Raw genomic sequence first — 18,973 nt, 5'->3', positions numbered from 1 at the left:
CAAGGGTAGTGGGTTCGATCCCCGGGACCACCCATACGTAAAAATGTATACACACATGTCTGTAAGTCGCTTTGGATAAAAGCGTCTGCTAAATGGCATATTATTATTATTATTATGGAGCAACCTCATTCAATATGGACCGGTATTTCCATCCTCTCCCAATAGGGCCTCCTTCACTCAGCATACATTTCGTTAAAATAGTTTTAAACCAAAATATTGACCGCTGTGGATTAGAAAATGACCCATGACGTGTAAATTACATTTCTTAATAAAATATATATATATATATATATATATATATATATATATATATATATTAATAATGTATGTGACTTGTTGAATGTTTATTCAATTTAAATCGTATACACTGGAGATCATACACGCTTATATCACCATCAACGCTATTGTAAAGTAAACATGGATCTATGTCAACTACAAACCAAATAAGTCTTAAGTCATGCAGAATATATGTTAGAAGTCCATACATGTAAAAGGAGAGAGTACATTTTGTACTACATTGAAAAAAAGGCTTCCAAGGGCTTATAAACGACAACTGAAACCTGTTTAAAGGATATAAATAATGAAATACTAGTGTATTGCCCCATGTCCCCAGGGTCTCTGAGATACATGGATCTGTACAATATATATCTGTATTTAGAATATTACCAACTGTATGAATTTACATATTTTAACTTGAGAAAAATGTGCAATATCAAATGTAAATCATGTTATTTATCGATGATGTTTGTTCTTGGGAAATAAATATTTTTAAAAAATCGTCAAACAATTTCTTATCTTTGTTCAGATATTGATTATACATAATATGAATACATGTAGACATTACTGTCAACATCACAGGTTTGAAGAGGCATGACAAAAGTGAGATCATCATTGGTAATACTAGCATCATCATTGGTTATGGATATTATGTATTTCCATTTGGTGCAATATGTTTGCATTGAAATAAGAAATATTCATATTAAGTCTATATTTATGCACTTTATGTATTTACATTTTTTATCAATAGGGAAACTCTATCTGTAGCGTATATGAAGCCGGGTCATACCGGGTCGGCTACTTGGGTACACTGACGCTATTTCTCTGCGGAAAGTCTGTCTGGCATTAATTAAAACGATGCAGAAAACTATTGGGAAATATGAAGACTGCTATCACAGGTCATTCTGACCCTAAAATGTACCATTATTTTGACATTACCTCTAAATAATACAAGCTGATACTGTCATTAATTACAGTTGGTTAAATATATACCAGAGTGCCCCAAAGGGACTTTGAGATAAATTGCTTTTTTTTTTAACGTCCCCATTAAAGAAATAGGATTAAGGCAGCAGATTTGGGCGTGATATATCGCCATGTTTCCCAGGACGAGGGTTCCGAACCATACAACAAACGCATTGAGTTAGATGGAGGTGCAATCAGGAAAAGACAGAGGAAAAAAAACATTGCCCACAATAACACGATCAGTTTTGTATCCAATGTGCAGACTGAAAAAAATAATTCCTCATAAAACGCAGAAAACTGTCTGTCACCTTCCACCGAATTGATTTTGACAAGAAAATGAATCTGAGGGTTGTTTAATATATTGTATATTTTATTTCTTTCGGTGCTAATAGAAAAACAATAATTAAAACATTAATTAAATGTCCACCAGTGATAGAAATACAAAGTCTGATGTTCCTGCCACTACTGTCCAACCACCCCTATCTAATTGACTGTATTTTCTGGGTAATCGAACTGCTTGTTGTAAATTGAAGATTTTATAGAAAAGACATGAAAACTACATTTACTGACATTCATCGCATTTTTTTTTTTTTACATTGACTATCTGATCAGCGCGTCATGCTAACCTCCAATTCTTCATTACACACTGTTTATGATCTGTTACAGAACAAACTCGCTTGTTCCAGAGTGATTGATTGCCTTATTAACGGGTGTTCTTGTAAGTGTGACCGACCTGATTACGACGCATATGTTTAGAATAATGTTTCATTTAGCTGACTGCGAGTAATGCAGGGTGACAGCTGCTGCGGGAGGACTAAAAACCTAAACTACAGCGAGTAAGTGGGGCCAAAACACTCCACCGTTAAGGTGGAGATACAAAATAAGAAACGGACAAAACTGCTCCATCTATTGCCTCCAGCATCAGTACTGAGACTTCTGATAATAATTTGGTTATCATAGCTTGGTTATATAGACGTCTATAACCATAGTAATATAGACCTATCTAAATAACAGAAAATCGACATTTTGTTATCATTTTGCATTTTGGCGTCCAACTCATATACAAACATGACCTCACATAAACATACACTTGTCAACTTGATTTAATCAAATTTTGGAGAGCCTTCTCTGTCATCATATTGTTCTTATTTCAGTCTGATGCTGTAAACAGTCTAATGACGTGCCAGATGTCGCCATATTTGTAGCTCAGTTGGTAGAGCATGGCGTTTGCAACGCCAGGGTTGTGGGTTCGTTTCCCACGGGGGGGCAGTATGAAAAATGTTTGCACTCACCTAACTGTAAGTCGCTCTAAATGACTAAAATGTAATATTTGCCATGCAGGCTAAATGTATAATTGTAGGCCAATCATGGCTTTCAAAAAGACACAATTGTTTACCGCAATATTGCCAATAGTAGTGTTTAGTGCTAATCTATGGACTACGTTTGTCCTCCGATTTATGTTGGCACATCTGCCAGTACGCCAAAACTCCACAAATGGTATTCGAACAGAGCGTAGTCTGACGGGGAGATTTATGCGATTATTAGGCTACTGAAGAAAAATTGTCTCCACCCCTGTTTGTCTCAAATGAACGCTTCTGTTCAAATGTTACTTTCATATATTACATGACATTAATTTAGCTATAGCTCATTAAGACAGAATGAAATTGTTAAATTATCTTATCAGCCCATAATGATGATGAATGAGGTATTAATTCAGATTCAAGCCTGGCAATTTGCAATTTTACGCATTTTGATAGTTCTCAAATAACATTTTGAATAGCAGGTCATCCCCTCAATCAATATAAGCATGTAAATCGGTCTCTCGTAAAAAAAAAAAAATATGTTTTACATGAATATGTATTGAAACATGTTCGCAATTATCTTTGGAAATTGCTTTCGTTGGATTAAATATCAATTCTTGCACGGTCTTTCTTGCTGGATACTATTAAAGTGGCATGATCCACAAAGCACTGTTAACACGACCATATTCTTCTACCGTCAGCACTAAACGCGCGTTCGGCAATATTAGGTTATACTGTTATTGTTCTTTTTGTAAAGGACATGCCTTTATTAGCATTCATCTCAGGTTTGCGTTTCAAGTGTGTTCACGCAATCAACATTACACTTTTTTTCTCTCCATAAACGTATTTAGAAATCCATTTGATTTAAATAAAGAAACTATCCTTGCACTTGAATATTTGTACTGTAGCCAATTCAGTGTGACCTAATCAACTTCACACAGCTTATTGGATACACCTGTCTTCAGGATTCACATATAGCCCACGAGCCTCTCAGTCCAGGACAGTTGCCGTAGAAGTGTCCTCAAGAATAACACAGAGCACATAAGAATGAGGCAACATTGATTACATGAACAAAATAAAAACAAAGGCTGTGCTCTTTTAGAAAACTCCTGGTGAAATGAACTTGTGACGTGCGTGATTATAATGACAATAGCAGGAACATTACATTCACTATTGCTTGAACATAACTATCTGCAACGAAATGAAAGAAGAGCTGACCAGTGTTGAAACGGACGGGTCTCTACCGTTTCTCATCAAGATACACAAGGGGTGAAAGTAGTGGCTATTGTCAATCACATCATGTAATTGTACAGTGCCATATATTTAAGTAATAAGGCCCAAGGGGGTGTGGTTACGGTGTAATGGTCTTATACCATAAACCCTCGAGGTGCCTTATTGCTATTATAAACGGGTTAGCAACAAAAAAAATGAACAGTAAACAAGTATTTTTGCGTCATACCATGGTATATTGTCTGATATAAAAAACGGCTGAAATGCTGTTTCAGCCAATCAGCAACCAGAACCCAAACTATCTGATTTCTATTATTCAATATGCCATTAAGAAGCTTAGTTTAGGATTTTCCTGAGAAGGCAGTTTTAATTTAAAATTGAATATATTTCTGTATCTCCAATTCAAGCAGCCAGTATTGGATATGTTAAACAACTAGTTCTTCTTATAAACAGAGAACATCTTTCTGACTTTGCAGCAAAACGCACAGATCATTAATCTGAAGGAAAGCAAATTTACCCAATGTAACCAAGACCTCAAACCTCAGTCTTGTTTCCATCTTATGGAGTTGATTGTTGATGGGGTGGCAGGAAGTAACTATTTATCTAAGGCCCAAACCTGTTTCAGGGGACATGAAACATAATTGATATATAATATTATGTTTTTTGTTATTGATGTTGCACACTGCACTCCATTTGGTAGGACCATATATGTGATTAGGCTACTATAAAAGTAATATGCTTTTCTTTGGAATAACCCATTACTTCACGTATCTACACATTTCTCTGCAGTGTTGAAAAATACATGCTGCTGATTGAAAATTGCTTTGGAATGCTGGTATAAAAGTGTATATTATTTGAATTATAGTCATGGGACTTTTCGAAAGCTTCAAGTTCCTCAGTGTCCACATCACTAAGGACCTATCATGGTCCAAACACACCAACACAGTCGTGAAGAGGGCACGACAACGCCTCTTCCCCCTCGGGAGACTGAAAAGATTCGGCCCTCAGATCCTCAGATCCTCAAAAAGTTGTACAGCTGCACCATTGAGAGCATCTTGACTGGCTTCATCACCGCTTGGTATGGAAACTGCTTGGCATCCGAACTTAAGGCACTATAGAGGGTAGTGCGTACATAATTGGGGCCGAGCTCCCTGCCATCCAGGACCTCTATACCAGGCGGTGTCAGAGAAAGGCCCTAAAAATTGTCAAAGACTCCAGCCACCCAAGTCATAGAGTGTTCTCTCTGCTGCCGCACGGCAAGCGGTACCGGAGTGCCAAGTCTGGGACCAAAAAGCTCCTGAACAGCTTCTACCCCCAAGCCATAAGACTGCTGAACTGTTAATCAAATGGCTACCCTGACTATTTGCATTGACCCCCTTTTTATTTGCACTGACTCTCTTGCACCGGCTATATGCACGTTCACTGGACTCTACCCACACACACACACATACTACACTGACACTCCAACACACACATACACACACAGACTACAAACAACTACATACACTCACACACACAAAACACACACACACATGCATATTGACACCACACACACTCACACATAGACACACTTTCACATGTGCCGCTTCTACTCTGTTTATTATATATCCTGATTGCCTAGTAACTTTTACGCTTACCCACATGTACCTCGTACCCCTGCACATTGACTCAGTACTGGTACTCCTTGTATATAGTCTCATTACTACCTGGTACCCCTGCACATTGACTCAGTACTGGTACTCCTTGTATATAGTCTCATTACTACCTCGTACCCTGCACATTGACTCAGTACTGGTAGCTTAGTGGTTAAGAGCGTTTTTCCAGTAACCGAAAGGTCGCTGGTTCTAATCCCCGAGCCGACTAGGTGAAAAATCTGTCGATGTGCCCTTGAGCAAGGCACTTAACCCTAATTGCTCTGGATAAGAGCGTCTGCTAAATTACTAAAATGTATATAGTCTCATTACTACCTGGTACCCCTGCACATTGACTCAGTACTGGTACTCCTTGTATATAGTCTCATTACTACCTGGTACCCCTGCCCATTGACTCAGTACTGGTACTCCTTGTATATAGTCTCATTACTACCTTGTACCCCTGCCCATTGACTCAGTACTGGTACTCCTTGTATATAGTCTCATTACTACCTGGTACCCCTGCCCATTGACTCAGTACTGGTACTCCTTGTATATAGTCTCATTACTACCTGGTACCCCTACTCAGTACTGGTACTCCTTGTATAATGTATAGTTTCATTATTTTATTCCTTTTTTTATAGCAAATTTGTCTTACTTTTAAACTCTGCATTGTTGGTTAAGGGCTCGTAAGGAAGCATTTCACGGTAAAGTCTACACCTGTTGTATTTGGCGCATAGAACAAATACAATTTGTTTCGATTTTCATGGTCAGTGGCCACTTTCAAATAGAAGTGAATAAACAATACGCCTGCACGACTCTTGCAAAAGATAGATGGAAAATTATTTAGGCTACCCATATGGGAAATGATTTAGGCTACCCATATGGGAAATGATTTAGGCTACCCATATGGGAAATTCAAATAAAGTCCAAACTTCTCAGTCATTCCCATCCATTTCAGGTTCAGATTAATGAAGAACATCCCGAAGTAGGCCTAAGGCTGCATGTGTATGCATGTCACGTTGTGTTGAGAAATACATCCTGAATATATCCTGAAGGACAAATGACAGGAATATCAGTCATTTCCCAGAAACCATGGTTCCCCAACTGCCGGCTGGGGGTGATTTTATTTGAGCAAAAACTATTTTGGGAATTTTCACTGTTGGACACAAAAGACTGTAAAAACACCTGGAGATCAGCTCCAAGTGATTTTAATTTAAGAAATCTGTTCCCAAGTATCCCCACGCATAATAGAGAGACAGGTGATCGTATACAAATGTAAGCAAGGTTTGAAAATATTATGTTTTAGTCAAACATTATATCTGTTTGGCTTCTTGCAGTCAATTTGCAATCTACAAATTATTTAATCAATAAGGCCCGAGCGGGTGTGGTATATGGCCAATATACCAATGTTAAGGGCTGTTCTTATGTACTACACAACGCAGAGTGCTAGGACACAACCCTTAGCCGTGGTATATTGGCAATATATCACAAACCCCCGAGGTGCCTTATTGCTATTATAAACTGGTTACCAACGTAATTAGGATTAGGGTTTATAATTATAAACTGGGTGTTTCGAGCCCTGAATGCTGATTGGCCGAAAGCCATGGTATATCAGACCTTATACCAATGGTATGACAAAACATTTATTTTGTACTGCTCTAATTACGTTGGTAACCAGTTTATAATAGCAACGAGGCACCTTGGGGGTTTGTGGTATATTGCCAATTTACCACGGCTAAGGGCTGTATCCAGGCACTACGCCTTGCTTCTGCTAAGAACAGATGTGGTATATTGGCAATATACCACACCCCCTCTGGCCTTATTGCCTAATTATGACCTGGCTGCTCCAGAAAAAAATCGTCCAGCAGCTGAATCTAGTTGATGATCCCTTCCCTAAACCATGTGTAAACTATTTAGAAAGTAGACATGCCTAGATCATGTAAACTATTCAGAAATTATACTGTTAACCATGTAAACTATTCAGAAATGATACTGTTAACCATGTAAACTATTCAGAAATGATACTGTTAACCATGTAAACTATTCAGAAATTATACTGTTAACCATGTAAACTATTCAGAAATGATACTGTTAACCATGTAAACTATTTAGAAAGTAGACTATTTAGAAAGTAGACCGTAGACCATGTTAACTATTCAAATGTATTTTTGCATCTTTCTGGACTGATTGTAGGCCTCCTATAGATCAGTTGGTAGAGCATGGCGCTTGCAACGCCAGGGTTGTGGGTTCGATTCCCACTGGGGGGGGGCAGTATGAAAAATGTATTCACTCACTAACTGTAAGTCGCTCTGTGTAAGAGCGTCTGCTAAATGATTAAAATGTTTTTTTTTTAAATTGATTAGTGCAGGTGTGGTGACAGCCGAGTATGTCGCCAAATTAGCCCACTTTTTTCTGGCGGCGGTGTTCTCACAAGTCCAAAGGCAAGTTGCATTGTAACAATGTTGTTATGAACATAACAGCAACGTTGGGTCCAACTACTTTGCTTTTAGTACAACATGCTCATACGGCAACATGTTACAATGTTTGGAGGAGCAATTACGAGTTTGCTACAAAGTAACAAACGAGACAACCTTCTCCCACTGAAGTGTAATAAGAACGCCTCTTCCATTCCCGCCATGTTTTTTTATACCACCGTCATGAGCTGATATGTGGTATTATGTGGAGACAGAGGTTGATCTGGGACCAGCATTTTTATTTTCCAACCCAATATCAAACCAAGTCGAGGAAAAAACTAAACCGACACTGGATCTGCGCTTAGGGACAAACGTTCCACGTATGCGCAGCTTCTGACGTCAAAAGTGGGTCGCTGTTTCGTAAAAAAATCATGAAAACAGAACTGCACTTTTTGGTCTTCATTTAAGGTCAGTGTTAGGCATAAGGTTAGCAATGTGGTTAAAGGTTAGAGTTAAGATTAGGTTTAAAATCACATTTTAAGAAGATACATTGTAGAAATAGGCGGGGGTATATGACTTTGTGGCTGTGGTAACTCGTGACGGCCCCGCCTCTTCTTCTGCCTGATATAACCAACATAGAGGTAGTTGAGTTTCTGTCTGAGAGGAACTTCGGACTAAAATACTGGCCAGGTAAATTGCTTAAAAATGAGTTGTAAACGCTAGTAGATTTGTTTTGTGTTCCATTATATTGAATCGCTTTTCCGATGAAGTGACTAGCTAGGTAGTGGCTGGAGTTCTACCGTAAAGTTGCATGAAACTAAAGAAAGTTGTCCGGCTAGCCTTGCTACAACTTGTCAGACGACAGTTTGGTTGTTAAATTTAGTCGTCAGTTTGCCCCTTTTTTCTGCAAGAAGGTCAAATTGGTTTGCAAGTTTACGGTCGCTTGACGTTGAACACTTTTCTGCCCATCCTACTAGCCCAAGTTAGTTACCGTAGCTACCGAACGTTAGCTATTTAACTAAGTTGGTTTGCTAGTTAGCCAGCTAGATAGCTAACAAGGTTAGCTCGCTCATGTTAGCTATAAGCTACTTCATGCACACGTTTGGTAGACAGTGGCACAGTGTTCATTTTATTGTTTTTCTACACAATGTGAATGGCACCGTAAAACCAATTTTAGTATGATCATTAAATTTAACAAACGCTACCTTTGCTCAGTAACACGCTGTGGTCAAGCGAAGTTCAAAAGTCAGTGGTGGATCTTGTTTCAAGGAACGTATTGGAGGCTTAGCTAGCAAGCCAACACGGTCCATATTATCAAAGTGTGACTTTGTGGACACGCATCAAACTGTTGCGTGCTCCTTTTCATATCATAAACGACATAAGTTTTGATAGCTAAATCCTTGCCAAGTCAATTGGTGAACATGCATCATGGTACCCACTTTGGGGTTAGCTAGCTAATGTAGTTATGTCATGTGTCAATCAATAATGCTTTCGCGGTAGTTATGGTCTTGAGTCCCACACTCATTTAGTGTCAGTAGCTGGACCCAAACATGCAGTATTATGAAAACTAACTTCCTTGCACAAGAATGGGTTGGTCATCTGTGGGCGGCAGGTAGCTTAGTGGTTAAGAGCGTTGTGCCAGTAACCGAAAGGTCGCTGGTTCTAATCCCCGAGCCGACTAGGTGAAAAATCTGTCTGTGCCCTTGAGCAAGGCACTTAACCCTAATTGCTCCTGTAAGTCGCTCTGGATAAGAGCGTCTGCTAAATGACCTATTTATTTATTTATTTTTATCTTTTGTTTTAATAGTAATGTATACTGAGATTAGCTAACACCACTTTTGTCAACAGGTGGAGAGATTTTCCACTGACTTTATTCGGACCTCAACATGGGGGTTATAATATCCCGGTTTAGGGTATGTATTGCATAACCTATGTTCAGTTAGAGGTCCAGTATGGTTGTTGGTGGAGCATGGACCTTGCACCGCCAGGGTTGTGGGTTTTATTCCCGGGGCCACCCATAGTTTTTATTTTGGTGATTTGTTAGTTTTCAAAGATCTTATCCCGAAATAAATATAGGTCCATTATCTTTTCCACATACTTTAAATCTGGGTTTAGTCATTTAAGTTTACACTGAAAACGTTTTACCAATGCTGAACATCTATCTGTATGTGTATGTATATGTATGTAACAAAAATATAAATGCAACATGTAAAGTGTTAGTCCCATGTTTCATGAGCCACTGCCTGTTCACCCCGCTATCATCCAGAAGGCGAGGTCAGTACAGGTGCATCAAAGCTGGGACAGAGAGAATGAAAAACAGCTTCTATCTCAAGGCCATCAGACTGTTAAATAGCCATCACTAGCACATTAGAGGCTGCTGCTGCTGCCTATTGAAATCACTGGCCACTTGAAGAAATGGAACACTAGTCACTTTAATGTTTATGGAATATTCTTAAATTCCATTCCTTACTAGATTTGTGTGTATTGGGTATATGTTGTGAAATTGTTAGATATTACTGCACTGTCTGAGCTAGAAGCACAAGCATTTCGCTACACCTGCAATAACATCTGCTAAACACGTGTATGTGACAAATAAAATTTGATTTGAATACCCCCCAAATTTTCCATATGCACAATTGTCCGTAGAGCTCCAAGACAGGATTGTGTCGAGGCACAGATCAGGGGAAGGGTACCAAAACATTTATGCAGCATTGAAGGTCTCCAAGAACACAGTGGCCTCCATCATTCTTAAATGAAAGAAGTTTGGAACCACCAAGACTCTTCCAAGAGCTGGCCGCCCGGCCAAACTGAATAATCGGGGGAGAAGGGCCTTGGTCAGGGAGGTGACCAAGAACCTGATGGTCACTCTGACAGAGCTCTAGAGTTCCTCTGTGGAGATGGGAGAACCTTCCAGAAGGACAACCTTCTATGCAGCACTCCACCAATCAGGCCTTTATGGTAGAGAGGTCAGACGGAAGCCACTCCTCAGTAAAAAGCACATGACAGCCTGCTTGGAGTTAGCCAAAAGGCACCTAAAGACCCTCAGACCATGAGAAACAAGATTCTCTGGTCTGATGAAACCAAGATTGAACTCTTTGGCCTGAATGCCAAGCATTACGTCTGGAGGAAACCTGGCACCATCCCTACAGTGAAGTGTGGTGGCAGCATCATGCTGTGGGTATGTTTTTTAGCAGCAGGGACTTGGAGACTAGTCCAGGATCGAGGGAAAGATGAACAGAGCAAAGTACAGAGAGATCATTGATGAAACCTGCTCTGGAGCACTCAGGACCTCAGACTGGGGGCGAAGGTTCACCTTCCAACAGGACAACGACCCTAAGCACACAGCCAAGACAACGCAGGAGTGGCTTCGGGACAAGTCTCTGAATGTCCTTGATTGGCCCAGCCAGAGCCCGGACTTGAACCCGATCGAACATCTCTGGACAGACTTGAAAATCGCAGTGCAGCGACACTCCCCATCCAACCTGACAGCTTGAGAGGATCTGCAGAGAAGAATGGGAGAAACTCCCCAAACACAGGTGTCTCAAGCTTGTAGCGTCATACCCAAGAAGACTCGAGGCTGTAATCGCTGCCAAAGGCGCTTCAACAAAGTACTGAGTAAAGGGTCTGAATACCTATGTAAATGTGATATTTCCATTTTTATTTTTTAATACAGTTGCAAACATTTCTGAACCTGTTTTTGCTTTGTCATTATGGGGTATTGTGTGTAGATTGAGAGAGCAAAAAACTATTACATTTTTAGTCCCTGGTCTACACACACTACCCTATAATGTCAAATTGGAATTATGTTTTTAGATTTGTTTATTTTTTACGAATTAAATTAAAAGCTGAAATATCTCTTAGACTTACCCAGAAAGACTTACAGCTGTAATCACTACCAAAGGTGATTGTAACATGTATTGACTCAGGGTTGTGAATACTTATGTAAATAAGATATTTCTGTATTTCATGTTCAATAAATTAGCAAAAATGTCTGAACATGTTTTCACTTTCTCATTATGGGGTATGGTGGCGGGGGGGGGGAGGGTATATTTTTTATCCATTTAGAATTCAGGCTCTAACACAACAAAATATGGAATAAGTCAAGGGGTATGAATACTTTCTGAACGCACTGTATATATACTTTTTTGCAATTCCAGAGAATAGGCCGATACTCTGCTAGTTGTAGCCTATGGAAAGTACCCAGCATTCTTAAAACTGAACTCAAAGCAAGCCTTCATTCTCTGATATATTTAACTTGTTCTTTTGACAGACTAAGCCAACAACTGTAGAGGTTTTGGAAGGAATTGATAAGGTACGTGTTTATGCTTTTTTTAGCTTTTGTGTCACATTTTTGTTAGGCTACACGTCCTCAAGATGGTGTTGATCAAGAGTATTTTGGGATGTCGCTCTAGAGATTGACCTGGTTACACTTTGCAGCCCATCTCGAGCTTGAGGTCACTGAAGACTGACGGCTGCGTGTTTCCTAGCACCAGCAGAGCATAGGGCTACGCTGTCCAACTGATATTTTGGTGGTGTGGTTAATCACACGAAGAACCAAGGGAGTTTTTCTTCCCCGCTTAATAAAAAGGTGCACCCTGACAATAAATAAATAGGCTTTTGTCAAGTTTACCGTGGGGGGGGGGGGGGGTGGAGAAGTCCTATGATGTTGCTCCAGGATCGAACTCTGCTATTGAATTGATGTGGCTTTTTGTTGGTTGTTTATTTACTATACACAATGTACAGTATTATTATATGTATCAATAGGGTTATGTTGGGCTAACTAAAAGTTCCATTTATTAGTGAGAATTGTGGAATACGAAACTTCTTTTGTCATTCTAGAGAGCGGGAGTTAGGCTGTCTTCAATGTGTCATTTTTATTTTTTTATTTTTATATTCTTGGAAAATGTTTTATTTACAGGATATTCACACTGGTGAGGAATGTGGAGAACTGTATCAAAGACAGTTGAAGCTATGGCTGTGGAGGCTACTGCTGTACTCATCTCTTCTCTACCTGATGGCCAGCATAATTGTGTATCTCTGGTACCTCCCTGAACAGACGATTGGAAAGGTCATATTGGCCCTTCCATTCGTAGTATTTCCACTATTGTAAGTATAGATATTTCTCAAGAAAGAGATCGCCGTGTCTATTTGTAGTTTGTTGCTTAGCCGCCTGTTGATCTAATTGTTCTTTCCACAGTGTATGGCTCCTTCGAAAGGGGCTGATCGCTCTTTTTAAAAGAAGAACAGAAAGAAACAGTATGTGATTTAAAGCTTTATTTAGACTGCCTCATCATGACATGCTGCTTTCCATTTGGTGTAATCAGTCAATTTTTTTTTTTTTTTTTTCAGATGAAAAATTGGAGGACCTCAAATCACAAAAACGAAAAATGGTAAGTTAACTTATTCAGCGGTTGGCTTTTGATTGGGAGAACATCGACTAGACTGCTATTAGAATCCACCATAGCCGTTAGAATCCACCATAGCTGCCACCTTTATACCTGGATAAGGGTGGAGACAATGTGGATCCCCTAATCATTCACAAAGGACTCATATGAAAGAGCTGAGATGTCAGCACTTTATATAAAAAAAAAAAAAAACGTATACTTTTTTACAGCCTGTAACTCATTTCTAAGTGGACTTAATCTGCCATTTTGAGACATTTTACCTCTTGAGATGAACACTATTACAAGATGGCGTACCTAAGATATGCTGGAGTCTTCATGCCCTATTCTGCTATTATTGAGCTTTTACAGCACTTTGCTTAGATAATTGCTACTCCTAATAAATAATCTAAAATCAATGCCGACAGCCGTTAATTGGCCTAAAGACTTGACTTGGTAAAGCACTCTGCTAACGTCTCTTAAATGAATAGCGTTTAGTGCTAGAATGAAAATAAATCGGAGAAATTGCTTGTCATGTCTAATAACTTCCAATAATTATAGCTGATGGATTTTCCCACTCCATTATGGAAGTAGTGCATGTCATTATTCTTCTCATTATGTGTAAACAATTAGCAATATTTGCTATTTCCCTGAAACGAAGTCTCTAAAAAAACAAGGTGAAGGATTATTGTTGAAGCATGTAGACCTGCTATAGCCACTTTTTATATATTCTGAAAACCTTTAACACCGCATTGATGGTAGAATGTGGGTCTAGCTGCCAGTTGACTTTTGTTGGTAGAATGTGGGTCTGGCCGCCAGTTGACTTTTGTTGGTAGAATGTGGGTCTGGCTGTCAGTTGACTTTTGTTGGTAGAATGTGGGTCTGGCCGCCAGTTGACTTTTGTTGGTAGAATGTGGGTCTGGCCGCCAGTTGACTTTTGTTGGTAGAATGTGGGTCTGGCCGCCAGTTGACTTTTGTTGGTAGAATGTGGGTCTGGCTGCCAGTTGACTTTTGTTGGTAGAATGTGGGTCTGGCCGCCAGTTGACTTGTAGGTAGCTGGTCTTGTAGTGTTTCATTAGACCGAGTGGCGCAGCAGTCTGAGGCACTGCATCTCAGCGCGTCACTACAGACCCTGGTTCGATTCCAGGCTGTATCACAACCTGGCCGTGATTGGGAGTCACATAGAGGGCGGCTCACAATTGGCCCAGTGTTGTTCGGGTTTGGCCGGTGTAGGCCGTCATTATAAATAAGATTATTTGTTCTTAACTGAGGTTAAAAAATAAAAAGAGGAAACATCTAGTTGAGAATATCAAACTCTTGACTTCAAACACCCAACACAGGAGTTCACAATTCTGTTTCTGTGCAGGATATTGGGTAGTTGGATCATATTGATGTGGTGTTGAAGACTTCCCAGGCATTGTAAAGATCTGATCATCTGTACAGATGCATGACAGTATATGCGGTCATAGGACCACCTGTTAAAGCGGTTAATTATTCCAATCACTTAATTGATTGTTCAATTGCTATTTTAATTTGATTAATGATGTGGAAGATACGACATTGGTTATCATTGATGTCTCGTTACGGTCATTGGATTTTAACAGAATTAATTATGTGGAATGGTGACATGTCATATCAACATCATTAGTCAATTAACAGATCCATCAAACATCAGCTAATAGAACAGAAACCTGCATACTCAAGGGGTTTACTGGAAGACCAATGTTTTCTGAAGACCAATACTATGACACTTGACTGATGAGAACTCATAATGGAATACTGAATCAACCTGACTTTCAATTTGTCCTTTTCATTTCCTCAGCATTGAAAGTATGAACTTCTCTTTTCCAACAGCTGTTAGAGGTGATGGAAACTGAAACCTATAAAACTGCTAAAATGATTCTGGAGAGATTTGATCCTGATTCAAAGTCAAAGGTGAGAATTACAGCTGCCTATGAGCCTAATAATTCTTTGAATTAACCTTGAAAGTATATGTCTTAGTCTTGTTTCCAATTTGAAGGTGCCAGAATCCCTTCCAAATGGAATGCCTATGACTCCAAAACCTCCCCAAGGTAATGTAGTCCAACACCTCCCCAGGGTAATGTAGTCCAACACCTCCCCAGGGTAATGTAGTCCAACACCTCCCCAGGGTAATGTAGTCCAACACCTCCCCAGGGTAATGTAGTCCAACACCTCCCCGGGGTAATGTAGTCCAACACCTCCCCGGGGTAATGTAGTCCAACACCTCCCCGGGGTAATGTAGTTGCCTAGATATATTTTCATTTAAGGCCTTTCATGTGCATGCATAGCTTACCATTGATAAATATTATCCCTGCATGGTGTCCTCCATTAGAACTCCGTCAGCGCCATGTCACTCCTCGGTCCCCGGTGGCGGTGACTCCTGCTGCAGCTCGTCCTCCTCTGGCCCCGGGGGCCACCCGTGCAGGGCCGCCCCTCCACGCCGCTCCTGGAGGACCCCCAGAGAGGATCCTGTCTGAGGCTGCTCAGCAGAGCTTGGTGAAGAGGCCCATGACCCCTGGCACACCTGTTCCAGGAGTGGGTGAGTTGGCTGCACACGGGGACCACATCATAATGTGGTCGACTTAAGGTGAGGTAACCATCCCTGTCTTCTAGTCTCACCAGTCCTTCAGGGAGGGGAATGTTTTCAATTTTTTTTACAGGAATTATAGTTTTTTTTACAGGTGGTAGTTATGGCCAATTGAGTGTAGTATTTGAATCCATTATGGTAGGGGTTGCCGGAAAACAAACCCGAAGGTCAAGCTTGCTCCAGAGAAGAGATGATGGTTAACTAAGTCGATAAATGTGAAATTGACCTGTGATTTTTATGGCTATTAGAAGTTAGTGAATTTGGTGATGATAAAAAAAAGAATATTTAATTTGACAAAGATTTCTCACATGCAGCCTTTTGACCAAGAGGGTTTCAAAAATATGATGCTCACTGTCAGTGAGTAATGTATGTTTACTTTTATGTTAATAGGAGCAGAATGTAGTCTGGCCTTGGACACGTCATAGGAAATGCAAACAGTTAGACATTCTCCCAGAGAAAAGCAACATGGTGTAATTGCCATTTGGAAAGCAAACTGTGAGGTATACAAGAACCAAGATCATTTGAACCATGATTTAATCAGGGAAGGCCTGAATTTGTTCTCTGGCGTTGGTACTGAAAACGTCATAAATGCCTTTCTAATGCCAGGTATAATTGTTTGTCATGGGCACACCTTGCGAATGTTTCATATGGCTTGATAATATCAGGCCCTTTTGGTGAAAAGCGATTTTGATAGGCACTACAGTTTCCATATGTTGGTATATGAATAAGCAGTAGGAAACTCTTCCTGTTAGGGTATATTAATTACCACTCAGCAACACAGCAGGGATTCTCGTATACGTGCTTTGCAAGTGAGATCCATTTTATAGTGGGCCTCTGCAGCTAACTGTAGATTTCGGTCTTGCTGTTTTTTTTAAGCTTCTCTGGCTCAGTGCGATTTTTTTGTATTCGAGACCAGACTGTGTGTGCAGCTAATGTTCATGTGTGTTCTGCGCCCCCCCCCCCCCCCCCAGGCCGTCCCCTGGCCAGACCTGTCCTCCCCCGGGATCGAGGCGCCATGGACCGGGTTATTGAATACCTTGTCGGCGATGGCCCTCAAAATAGGTAGAGAACCTTCTTGGTAAAGATGTGATTTCAACAGGCGTTTTTTTTTTACACTGGCAATGTATTTCTGTTATGATCATCTTTTCAATCCTCAGAAAAATATAATAACAGCAAAATGAATCTTCTGTTGATTTCATTGCATGTATGCATTCTCAAACAGATTTTCTTCTTCCAGATATGCCCTCATATGCCAGCAGTGTCTCACCCATAACGGCATGGCATTAAAAGAGGAATTTGAATATATTGGTAAGACTCTGTCTCTCTCCATCAAACACTATACCTTAATTTGCCCTCTAGCATTTGGCAGCATTGGACTCTGTAAGCAGAAAGAACGCATCTAGATTGAATATGCAAATAAGTGTAACCCATCGATCAGGATGCGTTTTATGATGCAATTATTTTTGGAATATCATTGGTTTCATCTTCATATTCATCTCTGTCTACATGGAAATATATGCCAATCATACAAGTTGACAGTACACTTCGACCATGGTGGTTTGTCTCGTTTCAGCCTTCAGATGTGCATATTGTTGTTTCCTGAACCCTGCGAGAAAGACCAGACGCCAAGCCCCCCGACTCCCTGAGGTCAGCGCCGAGGCGAAGATCCCCACCGACGAACCCATTCCAACCCCGCCATCCCCCGTAGCAACACCACCTGAAGCTGATGAGAGCCTCGTTGCTGCAGGTATGTCTCTGCCAACCCAAGTTTTTGTCGATGAGCAGTGGAAGAATCCCATTGTGCCTAATTTTGCTTGCTTACTTGAATGCCTGTAAAAACCTGACGATATATTGATCCTGTCATTTTTCAGTTGAGGAGAAACCGCCTTCTCCCCCAGCTGAAGAGGAGATCCAGGAGCTGGCGGTGACTCCAACAGAGAGTGCCTGTGAAACAGAAGAGTCAGAAAGCCCAGACTCACTGGTAGCCACCCCAGAGAAGTCCGATGGAGAGCTGGACGTGGTCCAATAGAATGTCGTTTCAACATCATTTTACGCTGGCGCTAATATTATTTTTAGTTAATTTTTCTTAGTTTTTAAAGTAAACTTAACAATGGTTAGACTATAACAATAATGTGAGTAAGAATCGCAGAATGACAGGATAAGGGTTTGGTATGAACCTAAATGGATTTATTTTCCCGTCTGTTATAGTGATGACATATAAAGTGAATCCTGACAGTAGTAGTAATGGGATTTATTTACTGTTGGGATTTGACATAATGTCCAATACTTTCATTAACTATACCAGCACTTCTATACATAAAACCAGTAGTTCAGCTAGCCAAGCATTTGGCGTTGATGCACGTCCGTAGAATGTTTTTTCTCCTTTTTAGTGTCTTGTTTTACATATTAAGTGGATAAGCAATTTGCCACATTTACTATATTGTTATATTGTGTATTTTTTGTGTGACTGAATGTCTATGTCCGTGCTGTTTTACAGACAGGCAACGTGTAAATGAACGATACTAATAATAATAATGCAGAGGCCAAATCTAGCTAAGCAGTTGGAGTTGGTCCGTAGATTTATGTTTTCTTCTATTTTGTTTTGCGTGAGTCGTTTGCTACATTGTCACTGTATTATTATTATTATTATTATTATTATTTTTTATTTTTTTGTTGACTGAATGTCTGGCCATGTCTACAGAAATGCAAAAATATCCTGTCCGGTGTTCTATGAAATCTGTATATTTTCTAGGTGATGATATTTTCTAGGTGCTACAGTATTGGGATACAGTGCCTTTTGATCAGTATTGAAAAGGTTTTGGATACTTCCAAGCACAACTGGGCTAACCACATGTTTACACAGTAATGGTACAGTCAAGGAGTGCTTACTTTATTTATTGCTTAAAAGGAGAAATCTGTTCCGCTGTCCTCTGCGCCCGGGTGCCTTGATATCTGTTCCGCTGTCCTCTGCGCCCGGGTGCCTTGATGCGTTTTTATGTTTACACTTTGAAACGAATAAAGACCGAGTCATTTTCTGTAAGCTGCATGCGTTTGCTTAACATGATGAAAATGCCTGTTTTCATAATGTGACCGTTCATAATGTGACTGTGTTTTTAGTGTAGACGTTCTCCTCAGCAGCTATACCAACCCCCCCCACCTGCCCCTG

General features: G+C 40.2%; 1 protein-coding gene across 2 annotated transcripts; it reads left to right on the top strand.

Moving 5' to 3' along the window:
• The first annotated feature begins 8,205 nt into the window (after positions 1-8,205).
• LOC121554956 (endoplasmic reticulum junction formation protein lunapark-A) lies at positions 8,206-18,847 on the top strand. Of its 2 annotated transcripts, none has more exons than XM_041868672.1 (13): positions 8,206-8,286; positions 9,667-9,731; positions 12,089-12,130; positions 12,737-12,924; positions 13,016-13,074; positions 13,168-13,208; positions 15,054-15,134; positions 15,220-15,271; positions 15,553-15,759; positions 16,779-16,869; positions 17,045-17,115; positions 17,381-17,554; positions 17,679-18,847. In XM_041868672.1, exons 2-13 carry the CDS (start codon positions 9,705-9,707, stop codon positions 17,834-17,836), a joined length of 1,191 nt encoding a protein of 396 aa, XP_041724606.1. In that variant the 5' UTR covers positions 8,206-8,286; positions 9,667-9,704; the 3' UTR covers positions 17,837-18,847. The 2 variants fall into 2 exon arrangements, with proteins under 2 accessions (XP_041724606.1, XP_041724605.1); XM_041868671.2 differs by lacking the exon at positions 8,206-8,286 and adding an exon at positions 8,345-8,508.
• Positions 18,848-18,973: the final 126 nt, after the last annotated feature.

This window comes from Coregonus clupeaformis, chromosome 40, assembly GCF_020615455.1.
Source record: "Coregonus clupeaformis isolate EN_2021a chromosome 40, ASM2061545v1, whole genome shotgun sequence".
NCBI classification, from domain to species: domain Eukaryota; kingdom Metazoa; phylum Chordata; class Actinopteri; order Salmoniformes; family Salmonidae; genus Coregonus; species Coregonus clupeaformis.
This window is presented reverse-complemented; position numbering and strand designations above follow the sequence as displayed.